This window comes from Hemiscyllium ocellatum, chromosome 5, assembly GCF_020745735.1.
Source record: "Hemiscyllium ocellatum isolate sHemOce1 chromosome 5, sHemOce1.pat.X.cur, whole genome shotgun sequence".
Taxonomy (NCBI): domain Eukaryota; kingdom Metazoa; phylum Chordata; class Chondrichthyes; order Orectolobiformes; family Hemiscylliidae; genus Hemiscyllium; species Hemiscyllium ocellatum.
Window position 1 is genome coordinate 113570492 of NC_083405.1, and position 13925 is coordinate 113584416.

At 41.4% G+C, this 13925-nt stretch overlaps 1 protein-coding gene across 4 annotated transcripts in view; it reads left to right on the plus strand.

Moving 5' to 3' along the window:
• LOC132815828 (disco-interacting protein 2 homolog C) overlaps positions 1-13925 on the plus strand; it is a 608767-nt gene that overhangs the window by 424152 nt on the left and 170690 nt on the right. For all 4 annotated transcript variants that reach the window (XM_060825111.1, XM_060825113.1, XM_060825112.1 and 1 more), the window contains exons 9-10: positions 1994-2085; positions 10552-10662. In XM_060825111.1, coding sequence (XP_060681094.1) covers positions 1994-2085; positions 10552-10662 — 203 coding nt within the window. The remainder of the gene's footprint in view (positions 1-1993; positions 2086-10551; positions 10663-13925) is intronic.

Consider the following 13925-nt stretch of genomic DNA (forward strand, 5'->3'; position numbering starts at 1 on the left):
TCTGGCTCCCCTACCTGACTGGAAGCTCAGCCCCTCGAGCTTGGTCTGCAAGTGGGGAACTGATGACTGACTTCAGAGTTTTAGATCCACAGCATTCTAAGAGTAAATGCTGAATTGCTTGTTCTCCGGGGCTGCTTCATTGACCCACTCATTTCTGTTTTTGTAAGTGAAAGGTATTTCCAACAGCTCACTTCAGGATATTAAAAGGACTTTTCAGTATCTCTGGAAATTCATTTGGAGCACACAAGTTTGAAGTTCTTCAGAGTGCGACGATTGATAAGCCCTTATATTGTCATTAACAATTTAATTATGGAATGGACATGCTGTAATGTCCCTGATCAGGAAAGGTGGAACATATTTACAGTATCTATTCAACTCTTGTTACTATTAATTAGTAAGGCCCCAACAAGACTATTGTGGCTATTTCTGAACACCACACTTTCGTAAAATGTCAAGGCATTCAAGAGGATACAAAGTGATTCACGAGAATGTTTGCTGGGATAAGAGAATACAGTTTGCTCAATAGAATGAAAGAACGAGTGCTGCTTTCCTTAGAGAAGAGAAAACCATGGAGAAATTTGACAAAATTGTTTAACATCATAAATTGGTTTGACAGAGTAAATAAAGGAAACTCTTCAATTGAAGAGTGATATGAATGGTTCAGATCTGGATCTCAGACTGGCTGATGAGTGAGGATCCTGATGGATCTGTTGGATTCTGGGTTAATAAGTGTGCACTTCCCTGAACCCAGCATCAATCATGTGACCATTGCATTAACACTACTGAGACCCATCTTGACTTGTTTGGAACGCCATTTTCATACAATGAGAAGTTGAAAGTGGCCATTGTGTTTCAATCTTTCCTTTTGTCTGGTATGAACCATGGAGACAGGCAGTCTGCAACTCCATAGATTTCTGGCCATCCCTAAACAATGAGATGTGTGAAATCCACAGATGGCATTGAGGTGTCCTGACCTATGTCCAACTTTAATAAGTATTCATCAGAGACTTAATGTAGGCTGTAATCCAAATGCCATGTGTCACATGTTATGCAGCAGCTATCTTAACAGTTTCTGTGTGTCCAATTTTTAGACGTATTGGCTAAACGTTCATGATATGCCATGACATGTCAGGAAGCTTTAAGTTTAATGGAGAGTCTGACCTTTTGGAACATAAAACATGCATTTTCTGAAAGCTTTTTGAAAGGACCTTGTCTAGCCCCTGAGTGAAGAGGATACTTTCAGTTCGAGAATGTAATTTGTTAGGTACATGATATGTAATCGGCTATGTGTTCTTTTGCAGCTTTACTTGATTGTTTTGAAGAGTTACAGAGGATTTCTAACAAGATTGGTTTTCCCCTTATTTCTGCCTCCTAGGAGATTGCATGGTTAATGAATGCGTCAGCAGTTACATTGTCAGACACTGCTGGATCAGCTCTGTGTGTAGGGCCTCATTTTGATTTCTTCCCTTTCATTCTATTTTAAGTGCAATTGGGTAAGTATTTGAAAATGTTTATGCCATAAAAGGATATACAGAAAAATGTTCAGGCTTTTTTAGTTCTTGTTGAGGAGTTTGCTCCTAGATAATGAACCAAGTGGTCTTCTGTTTTTTTATATTTGGCTGATAAAGCTGGTAATTAAATAACTAGTCTGTGTCAATTTAAAGCAATGCATATGTTTTCAAAGGACAAGGTATTTTCTTCTTGTAGGTGGAAAATCTGCTATTTCATGTATGTAGCTTTGAAAAGGAAGAATGCAAAGTCCTTTTCCTTTTCTGTAATGCTATTGCATGGTCTGCCGATGTTAATGTGTGGGTTCAATGCTTGGAGTTTTTGATGTGGATTGCAAATTTATATTCCAGTTTTCTGTAGAGGAAAAACTTTTGGCAATTGATTTTAAATTGGCTAAAGAGGCACCAGCACAGGTTTATTTTTGGGTTTTTTTTTCCCCCTTTGATTAATCACAGTTATTGGCATTGTTCTTTTTAACCAACAGGGAAGCTGTGGACAAGAAGTATGAAAGTGGCTTACAACATCCTTCATAAACTAGGCACCAAGCAAGAGCCAATGGTCAGGCCTGGAGACAGGGTGAGCATGGAGCACACACTGTTTTAGAGCGCTTGAGAACTGAAAATGCTCTTCCTGGGTTGAATGAATCACTTTTAGAACATAGAACATTGCAGCACAGTACTGGCCCTTCAGCCCTTGATGTTGCACTGATCTGTGAAACCAATCTGAAGCCTATCTAAACTACACTACTCCATTTTCGTCCATATATCTATCCAATAACCATTTAAATGTCCTTAAAGTCGGTGAGTCTACTACTACTGTAGCAGTGCTTTCCATGCCCCTACTAATGTTTGAGTAAAGAAACTAACTCTGACATCTGTCCTATATCTATCACACATAAATTTAAAGCCATGTCCCCTCATGCTAGCCATTGCCATCTGAGGAAAAAGGCTCTCACTGTCCACCCTATCTAACCCTCTGATGATCATATATGTCTCAATTAAGTTACCTCTCCACCCTCTTCTCTCCAACAAAAACAACCTTAGGTCCCTCAGCCTTTCCTCATAAGACCTTCCCTCCATACCAGGCAACATCCTAGTAAATCTCCTCTGAACCCTTTCCAAAGCTTCCACATCTTTCCTATAATGCAGTGACCTGAACTATATGCAATACTCCAAATGCGGCTGCACCAGAGTTTTGTACAGCTGCAACATGACCTCATGGTTCCAAAACTCAATTCCTCTCCTAATAAAAGCTAACACACCATATGCCTTCATAACAACCCTATCAATCTGGGTGGCAACTTTCAGGGATCTGTGTACATAGACACAGAGATCCCTCTGCTCATCTACACTACCAAGAATCTTACCATGAGCCCAGTACTCTTTATTCCTGTTGCTCCTTCCAAAATGAATCACCTCACATTTTTCTGCATGAAACTCCATTTACTTTAAGTACATTTAAGTCATCACTGGACAAGCATATGGACGTTCATGGAATAGTGTAGGTTAGATGGGCTTCAGATTGGTATGACAGGTCGGCGCAACATTACTGCGCTGTAATGTTCTATATGTTCCATTACCACCTTTTAGCCAGCTCTGCAGCTTATCTATGTCCCTGTGTAACCTACAAAATCCTTCAGCACTATCCACAACTCTACTGACCTTAGTGTCATCTGTAAATTAACTAACCCATTCTTCTCTCATTCAGGTCGTTTATAAAAATAACAAATAGCAGTGTACCGAAAGCAGATCCTTGCAGTACACTACTAGTAACTGAACTCCAGGATGAGCATTTCCCATTAACCACCACCCTCTGTCTTCTTTCAACTAGCCAATTTCTGACCTAAACCACTAAATCACCCTCAATCCCATGCCTCCGTATGTTGTGCAATAGCCTACCGTAGGGAACCTTATCAAAAGGCTTACTGAAATCCATATACACCACATCAACCGCTTTGCCCTCATCCACCTGTTTGGTCACCTTCTCAAAGAACTCAGTAAGTTTGTGAGGTACGACCTACCCTTCACAAAACCATGTTGAATATCCCTAATCAACTTATTCCTTTCTAGATGATTATAAATCCTATCTCTTATAATCTTTTCCAACACTTCACCAACAACCAGAGTAAGGTTCACTGCTCTATAATTACCAGGGTTGTCTCTACTCCCCTTCTTAAACAGGGAACAATGTTTGCTATCCTCCAGTCTTCTGGCATTATTCCTGTAGACATTGATGACAGAAAGATCAAAGCGAAAGGCTTGGCAATTTCCTCCCTGGCTTCCCAGAGAATCCTAGGATAACTCCTATCTGGTTCAGGGGGCTTATCTACTTTCACACTTTCCAGAATTGCTAACACCTCCTTATGCACCTCAATTCCATCTAGTCTAATAACCTGTATTTCAGTATTCCTCTCGACAACATTGTTTTTTTTCTCGTGTGAATACTGACAAAAAGTATTCATTTAGCGCTTCTCCTCTGTTTTAAATTAGATTAGATTTCCTGCAATATGGAAACAGGCCATTTGGCCTAACAGGTTCACACCTACCCTCCGAAGAGTAACTCATCCAGACCCATTTCCCTCTGACTAATGCATCCAACACTATGGGAATTTAGCATGGCTAATTCACCCGGCCCGCACATATTTGGACTGTGGGAGGAAACCGGAACACCCAGAGGAAACCCAGGGAAGAATGTGAAAACTCCACGCACACAGTAACCCACAGCTGGAATTGAATCTGGGTCCCTGGTGCTGTGAGGCAGCAGTGCTAGCCACCGTGCCACCCTAAATTCCTCTGACTCCACGCACAATTTCTCACTACTATCCTTGATTGGCGCTAATCTTACCCTAGTCAGTTTTTTTATTCCGGATAAACCTACAGAAAGCCTTCGATTTTCCTTGATCCTATCCGCCAATGACTTCTCATGTCCCCTCTTGGTTCTTCTTATCTCTTTATTTAGGTCTTTCCTGGTTAAACTGTGATTTTCAATTGCCTTAACTGAGCCTTCACATCTCATTCAAACATATGCCTCCTTCTTTCTCTTGATGAGCGTTTCAACTTCCTTAGTAAACCACAGGTCCCATGCATGACAACTTCTTCCCTCCCTGACAGGTACATATTTATCAAGGGCATGCAGTGGCTGTTCCTTGAATAAACTCCACATTTCAATTGTGCCCATCGCCTGCAGTTTCCTTCCCCATCCTATGCATCCTACTCTTGCCTAATCACATCGTAATTGCCTTTCCCACAGCTATAACTTTTGCCCTGCAGTATATACCTATCCCTTTCCATCGCTACTGTGAACATAACCAAATTGTAGTCACTATCACCAAAGTTCGCACCTACCTCCAAATCTAACACTTGGCTGGGTTCATTACCCAGTACCAAATCTAATGTGTCCTCGTCCCTTGTTGACCTGTCTACATACTGTGTCAGGAAACCCTCCTGCATACATTGGACAAAGACTGACCCATCTCAAGTACTTGAACTATAGTATTCCCAGTCAATATTTGGAAAGTTAAAGTCCTCCATAACAACTACCCTATCATTCTCGCTCCTATCAAGAATCATCTTTGCTCTCCTTTCCTCTACATCTCTGGAACTATTCAGAGGCCGATAGAAAACTCCCAACAGGGTGATCTCTCCCTTCCTGTTTCTAACTTCAACCCATACTACTTCAGTGGGTGAGTCCTCAAATGTCCTTTCTGCAAATGTAATACTGTCCTTGATTAACAAAGCCACATCTCCCCCTCTTTTACCATCTTCATTGTTCTTACTGAAACACCTAAATCCTAGAACCTGCAACAACTATTCCTGTCCCTGTCCTATCATGTATTTGAAAAGGCCACAACATCGAAATACTGGGTACCAACCCATGCTGCAAGTTCACCCACCTTATTCTCGATGCTCCTGGCGTTGAAGTAGACACACTTCAAAGCAACTTCTTGCTTGCCGGTGCCCTTTTCAAATTCTCAATTATTAAATAAATTTTGTTTTCTGAATCCAGCCGTGGAATGAATTATGGAAATGTCCAAAATCCTGAAGTGTGTTTTAATGCCAGCATTTTCAGATTTTAAAGAGCTGATAACTTCAAATTCAGAAGAGAGAAGTTGACAATATTGAAATTAGGTTCAAATCCTGCCAAGGTAGATGGTAGAATGCAATTTTTTCAAAAATCAGGAATTAAATGTCTAATGATGATGATAAAAATCTAATGAATTGTTAGATTTTAGTCTGCTTCACTAATGTGAAGGAATTCTTCAACCCACACCTGGTCTGACTACATGTGACTCCAAATCCACAGCAATATGATTGACATTGAACTGATCTTTCAAATGGCCTAGTAAGCTACTCAGTTGTATCAAACCACTGCAAGTCAAAACAAGAGAATGAGACTAAATGGATAATCTGTCACCAACTACAACAGTATCATACATACAATTGTCCCTGTACTATTACCTGGTGCCTAGTACCAAATTTGGGACTCCCACCTCACAGCACCATCAAAACTACCTTCCACATTAGACTGCAGTGATTCAAGAGTTGCTTTTTCAAGGGCAGCTAGGGACCTTGCTAATCTAGGCAAGCAACTGCCTGACACAGTCAGGCTCATGGATCATACCTCACAAACAATGTCTCAGGTATCACCATCACTATCCTTGGATACGTCCCATCCCACTGGCAGGATAGGACCCTGAAGAGGTGGCTAGACAATGGTGTACAGTCAGGAGGGAGTTGTCCTGGGAGTCCTCAGCATTGACTCCAGACCCCATGAAGTTTCATGGGTTTTAGTCGAATGTGGAAAAGAAAGCCACCTGCTGTTTATCATGTTACCTACAACCCTGCCTCCTCTGAGCTGATGAATCAGTATCCCTCCTTGTTGAACAATACATGGAAGGTACATTGGGGGTGGCGAGAATCCAGAATGTACTCTGGATGTAGGACTTTAATGTCCATCACCAAGAATGGCTTGACGACACCACTACTGACGGAAGTGGTGAAATTCTAAAGGACATAGCTACTCAACTGGGTCTGCACCAAGTGGTGAGGAAACCCACAAAGGGAAAAATATGCTTGACCTCAACTTCACCAATCTGCTAGCTGAAGATATATCTGTCCATGACAGAATCAGTAAAATAATACGCACTCCTTGTAGAGACAATGTTCCTCATCCTATTGTTGTGTTGTGCTATCACTGTGCAAAATGGATAGCTTTCAAATAGGTTTAGTAACTCAAGACCAGGCATCCACAAAGCTCTTTGGGCCATAATCAGCAGCAGAATTGTATTGCAATCCTCATGGCCTATCATGTCCCCAACTCTCCCATTACCATCAAGCCAAAGGATTAACCCTTGTGAAAATGAATCGTGTAAGAGGGCATGCCAAGCGCAGCATCAGGCATACTTGAAAATGAGGTGTCAACCTGGTGCAGCTAGAAAACATGACTACTTGCATACCAAACAGCATAAACGTCAACTAATAAACAGAACTAAGTGATCTCACAACCAATGGATCAGATCTAAGTATAGTAGTTCTACTACATCCAGTGACAAATGGTGGGCAACTTAACAACTCACTGGAGGAGAAGGCTCCGCAAATATCCCCATCCCTGATGATGGAAGAGCCCAGCACATCAGTGTAAAAGGTAAGGCTGAAGCAGTCGCAACAAGCTTCAGCCAGAAGTGTTAAGTAGATGATCCACCTCAGCTACCAGTCTTCAGCCAATTTGAATCATTTCACATCATATCAGAAAATGGCTGGAGATACTGAATGCTGCAAACGTTTCAGTATTCCAGCAATAGTACTAAAGATTTGTGTTTGCATTAGAGTGGTGCTAGAAAAGCACAGCAGGTCAGGAAGCATCCAAGGAGCAGGAAAATCGACATTTCGGGCAAAAGCCATTCATCAGGAATGCCTGCAGGGTGGAGAGATAAATGAGAGGGGGTGGGGGTAGGGAGAAAGTAGCATAGAGTACAATAGGTGAATGGGGGTGGGGATGGGGATGGAGGTGATAGGTCAGGGAGGAGGGTGGGGGAAGGTAGCCAAGAGTACAATGGGTGAATGTTGGGGGGGGATGAAGGTGATAAGTCAGAGAGGAGGGTGGAGTGGTTTGGTGGAAAGGAAGGTAGGCAGGTAGGACAGGTCATGGGGACAGTGCTGAGCTGGAAGGTTGGAACTGGGGTAAGGTGGGGGGAGGGGAAATGAGGAAACTGACGTCCACATTGATGCCCTGGGGTTGAGGTGGAAGATGAGGCGTTCTTCCTCCAGGCATCAGGTAGTGAGGGAACGGCGGTGGAGGAGGCCCAGGTCCTTCATGTCCTCGGCAGAGTGGGAGGGGGAGTGGAAATGTTGGGCCACGGGGCATTGGGGTTGATTGGTGCGGGTGTCCTGGAAACATTCTCTAAAGCGCTTTGCGAGGAGGCGTCCAGTCTCCCCAATGTAGAGGAGACCGCATCGGGAGCAACAAATACAATAAATGATATTGGTGGATGTGCAGGTAAAACTTTGGATGTGGAAGGCTCCTTTAGGGCCTTGGATAGAGGTGAGGGAGGAGGTGTGGGTGTAGAATTTGCAATTCCTGTGGTGGCAGGGGAAGATGCCAGGACGGGAGGGTGGGTTGTTGGGGAGGCGTGGACCTGACCAGGTGGTCATGGAGAGAATGGTCTTTGCAGAAAGCAGAAAGGGGTGGGGAGGGAAATATATCTCTGGCGGTGGGGTCCATTTGGAGGTGGCGGAAATGTCGGCCAATGTCATTTATTGTATCCGTTGCTCCCGATGCAGTCTCCTCTACATTGGGGAGACTGGATGCCTCCTCGCAGAGCGCTTCAGGGAATATTTCTGGGACACCCGCACCAATCAACCCCACTGTCCTGTGCCCCAACATTTCAACTCCCCCTCCCACTCTGCCAAGGACATGCAGGTCCTGGGCCTCCTCCACCCCCGTTCCCTCACCACCCGAAGTCCTGAAGGAAGAACGCCTCATCTTCCACCTCGGAACACTTCAATCCCTGGGCATGAATGTGGACTTCAGTTCCTCGTTTCCCCTTGTCCCACCTCACCCTATTTCCAACCTTCCAGCTCAGCACAGTCCCCATGACCTCTCCTACCTACCAGTCTTCCTTCCCACCTATCCATTCCACCCTCCTCTCTGACTTATCAGCTCCATCCCCACCCCACTCACCTATTGTACTCTGTGCTACTTTCTCCCCAACCCCACCCCCTCTCGTTTATCTCTCCACCCTGCAGGCTCCCTGCCTCTAGTCTTGATGAAGGGCTTTTGACCGAAACGTCAATTTTCCTGCTCCTTGGATGCTGCCTGACCTGCTGTGCTTTTCCGGCATTACTGTAATCCAAACTCGGGTTTCCAGCATCTGCAGTCCTCATTTTTACCTAAAGATTTGTGTTCCAGAGCTTTCCATGTTCCTGGCCAAGCTCTTCCAATACAGCCTCAATACTGGCATCTATCCAAGAATGTGAAAACCAGCCCCAAGTGTGTTGTATGCACAAAAACATAACTTACACAATCCTGTCAATTATTTCTCCCTCAGTCTATTCTCAATCATCAGTGAAGTAATGGCAGGTGTCACCAACACTGCTGTCAAGCAGCACTTTGAATTCAAGAAGTGAGATGAGAGTGACATCCCTTGACATCAAAGTTGCATTTGACAGTGTGTAGCATCATGGAATTTTCATAAAGACGATGTTGATAATTACATAGCATTCCATTCCATTCCAAATTCAATAGATATTGAATTATATGCAAGCATTTAGGTCTGGATAACATTCATACTTGGGACAATAACCGGCTTGTAATATTTGGCACTGTGCACATGCCAGGTAATGACCATTTCAATAAGAGAGTCCAATTACATTCCTGTGACATTTGAATCCTTCACCATTAAAGTCCTAAGAATTGCCATTGGCTAGAAACTCAACTGGATCATCAACATAAGCATCATGTTTATGAGACCAGTTCAGAGTTTGGGTGTTCTGGGATGATGACCTCACCTCCTGACCCTTATCAAACACATCGTACAGAGAAGTTCCATTTTCAGGAATGTGATGGAGTACATTCCTTTGCCTTGATGGCTGCAGCTGCTGCTACACGGACAAAACTTGGCACTCATCAAAACAAAGTAGTCTGCTCAATCAGTAGTAATCCATCACTTTAAAAGTCCATTCCCTCTCTTACTTTTAGATTGTGGCTGTGGTCTGAGCTTTGTATGGAATGCACAAGTCAACTTAGCCGTTTGTCTTCACCAGCACCTCTGGAATAGATAAGTTCCAGCTTAATACCAAGAGCTTCACTATACTATTGCATTGAAGTTCCCTTCCAGTTGCAAATTATCTCAACTTGTGTATACATCATTGTTTCTTCACTTGTCCTGTCCAAAACATTGGCACCCCCAACTCGCAGCACCATCAAAATACCTTCCCCACTGGACTGCAGTCATTCAGGAGCTGCTTTTCCAAGGGCAGCTAGGGAAATGCTCATCTTGCCGTGATCCCTACATCTTGAGGCATTAATGATTTGTAAAATGATTTGTAAAACGTTAAACTGAGGTTCTATCTGTCCATTTAAATGGTCAGATAAAACTGTATTTGATATACTGTCATGGTTCAAAAGGGTGGATTCCCACATCTTCTTAAGGACATTTAGGAACAGACAACAAATACTGGCATTGGCAGCCATCTGACATTCCATGCAAATGTTCTTTAAAAATCTCATGACACTGTTTAAAGAGTAGGTGTTCTCTGGTGTTTTAACAACATTTATCTCAAGCAGTATTGCAAAAAAAATCACTTTCTGGTATAACAACACTGTATACTTCATGATTATTTAGTTTATGCTGTGAATTGTTTTGGAGCATCATGGGCACATGTAAGTTGCTTTTTAAATGAATACATTTTTACTCTTCCTCAAATCACATTTGCTTCAGCACATTTGAAATTATTTGGGTTAGATTGTTAATCCATCTCTTTTCTTAACAGTAGGAGTTTTTGTTTTATAATATTTGAAAATGTCTTTATTGTTATCCTTTAGGTAGCACTTGTTTTTCCAAACAATGATCCTGCTGCTTTTATGGTTGCATTCTATGGTTGTCTGCTGGCAGAGGTAGTTCCTGTTCCTATTGAAGTACCCCTTACTAGAAAGGTAAGACTTGTATTTTGTAGAGTAAATCCGATTTATCTTTTGCTCATAACCGTGGAAGTACAAACAAAAGCTGCCTTAAAATATGTTGAAATTAATTATCCAAGTCACTATTCATCAGTTGTCGGGAAGTTGATGAACTAATCTAACTTGAAGCATCTTTACCATTATTATTTTCCTCCAGTCATTCCTCCTCTCAGAGGCACTGGTTTGAGAGTGGTGAAAGCATCAAGTGTAGCTTTGTCAGCATTTATAAGGAGAAAAGATTGCTTAACATTTTGAGTGTAAATATGTTTGTCAGAATTGGAAATGGAAAATGAAGCAAACTATTTAACAGAATGGACAATTAAAACTCAGGTGGTGGATGAGGTGGGGAGTCTGCCAGAAGTAAGATTTAAAATATATCCAGTGGGGTTCTGTTTAAAAACTAAAAAGTGATGATAAATAATTGAAGACATAGAAAAAGGGAAAGTATGAAAAGATGTTGAAATCAAGGACAGACTGGAAATGCAGGAACACTGCAGAGAAAAAGTAATTCTGAAAACTGGCAACTTGCCACTAGATGACATAACGCAAAGAGACACGCTAACATCCTGAGTTCAGACTCTTTCCATTAGATCAGGCTATGTCTTACTCTGCTTTCACTGTTTCATTCTGTATGTTATTAACATTGTACATCTATTGTGAATTGTTGCACCTTTTACTGGCATCTCTGACAAGTTTATTATCAATTCCCAAATTTAATTCTCATGCTTCTAAGGATGATTTTCTTTTCCTGAATAAAATCAAAGTATATAATGCATTACGCATTGTTGCAGGCCCCTGATTAAAAGTGAAAGTAACTAACCTTGAAAATCCATGAAGGGAGAAACTACTCCAGCCACTGGAATTCTGAAACATGTCTGGTCTAATCATTCTCCTATGACCGGTGTTCCTTAAAAACTGAAAATGTTTCAGCAAATCAATCTGCATATGTAGAGAGAACAGCCAGCATAATGTCTGAGATATAGATCCATCATCAAGCCATTTGTCTGACCAAGGATTAGCAACTGGAAGATTAATTTGTCAGTTCAGTGCACAACACTTCTATATTTGAAGTTGGCAGAGAATAACGAATGTTCTGAGTATGTTGGCAATAGTTGGCTGGAGTTTGAACTGTACACCACTGTGTTAAATTAATATTTTTGCTGTCAACTTTACATGGTGGCTCAGCGGTTAGCAGTGCTGCCTCAAGCATAGGGACCCAGGTTTGATTCCATCCTCGGGCAACTGTTTGTGAGGATTTTGTGCGTTCTCCTTGTGTTTGTGTGGGTTTCCTCCGGGTGCTCCAGTTTCCTCCCATAGTCCAAAGATGTGTAAGTTAGGTGTATTGGCCATGCTAAATGACCCCATAGTGTCCAGAGATGTGCATGCTAGGTGGGTTAGCCATGGGAAATGCAGGGTTACAGGGATACGGTAGGGGAGTGGTTCTGGGTGGGATGTTCTTTGGAGGGTCGGTGTGGTCATGATGGTCCGAACGACCTGCTTCCACATAGTAGGGATTCTAAGAATAGATATACAAAATAAATATCTGCTGTTTTCTCATTTTCTTCTTAATTTTCCTTTATTTTTGACAAATTAGCCCAGTCTGAAGATGGATCATTGAATCCGAAACATTCACTCTGCTTTCTCTGCCAGACCTGCTGAGTTTTTCCAGCAAATTCTGATTTTGTTCCTTAATCTTTGCATTTGTTATTATTCTACTAATTTTGTGGAATTTTCTGACACTACTTAAAATGCTTGAAACATTATCTTGAGTTCAGATATTTTAGTGCATTTTTGTAAACTCTTTGAAAATAGCACCACATATTTAAAGTCACTGCTACTTAATAAAGGATTGTCTGCAGTTTTTTGTTTGTACATTTTGTCTTCGAAAGTATATATGAACAATAAGTCAGGAAAATGTTGTTCATGTAAAAACAAAGTTAAGCATCACTTGAGCTGAAGTGTGATATTTGCTCTTAAATTATTAAAAGGATGCTTTTTTTTGCATTGGGGACAGGAAATGGATGATTAAATGATATATAACAAACTAGCTGTGCATATTCTGAAAATCAACTCTCACGAATGAAGAATTATGAATTTAAGAAAACTGTACTGTTACAGCAGGGGCTGTACAATTAAACAGAGTTCTGAATATGATAACTTTTGATTTGTCCACACACACATGGCTTAAACCAGTACTGCTTGCTCTGAAGTTCTACTGACCACCACCTAATTTGTTTTCTTATGAATAGATATTACTGTAAAGCTATTAATGAATGTTTGTTCCGGAACTTAATTTATTTTAAAGTTATAAAACTTTGCCTCGTGTTTGAAGAGAAAAGCAGCCGTATTCTTATGATGTGAGCCTTTGTGATCCCTGTGAATTTTGGAAAGGGGTGCATCAAACCTGAGGCTGATCCTTTTGTACTAAACTCATGCACTTTCTGGCAGGAATCATTTAAACTACCTTTTCAGAATCCTATTTTGCACATCTCTTGGGATCCAGGGAGAACATTTCTAATTTCGTGCAGAATATGAGGCTTTTCTGTACTTTCCTTTCCTGCACAGCATGATCTTCGCTCTTCATTTAACAGAAATGAGAGGGTATTTAATACTGACCAAGGAAATTAAAGTATGGACACAGTAGTGGATTGACAGGAGACTCGGAAAGTTTAAGGGGCGATCAGGACCCTGATTGTGGAACCGAACATTTTTCTTGGTTAAAACATGCTGGAACAAAATGTTACATCCAAAAAAAAAATTGATATAGTTTGTAACAAAGTATGGTTTTGGGCAAGAAATTCTGGTTTGGAGTCAAATTTGTTTTTAAAAATTAGATGACAGGCTAAACCTATTTTAAATGCAGGTTTTATTTTGGCTCAGAGCTACTGTAATTCAAAATAATTTTATCATCCAACAACATTGTTTTACATTCTGGCCAGATGCTTGTGTTCTTGATTTCCAACCTTATAGCTGAGGTGGATGGCAGTAGTTCGGATTGGTTTACCCTTGCTACACAGACACAACGTAATGCTTGCTGCACTCTCAGCTTCTTGCTTTGTCGCATTACTGCTGGTATCAGTTTGTGAAAAATTTAGCTCTCAAAACTAAAACAACTAATCTGTCAAAGATTGGACCATAATTACACACCATCTGTTTCTCACATATTGCTCATATCCCACTGGAATAAAAGTGTTATAAATACTTTATTAACTAATCTGGTCTAAGATAATGTCTGAAAA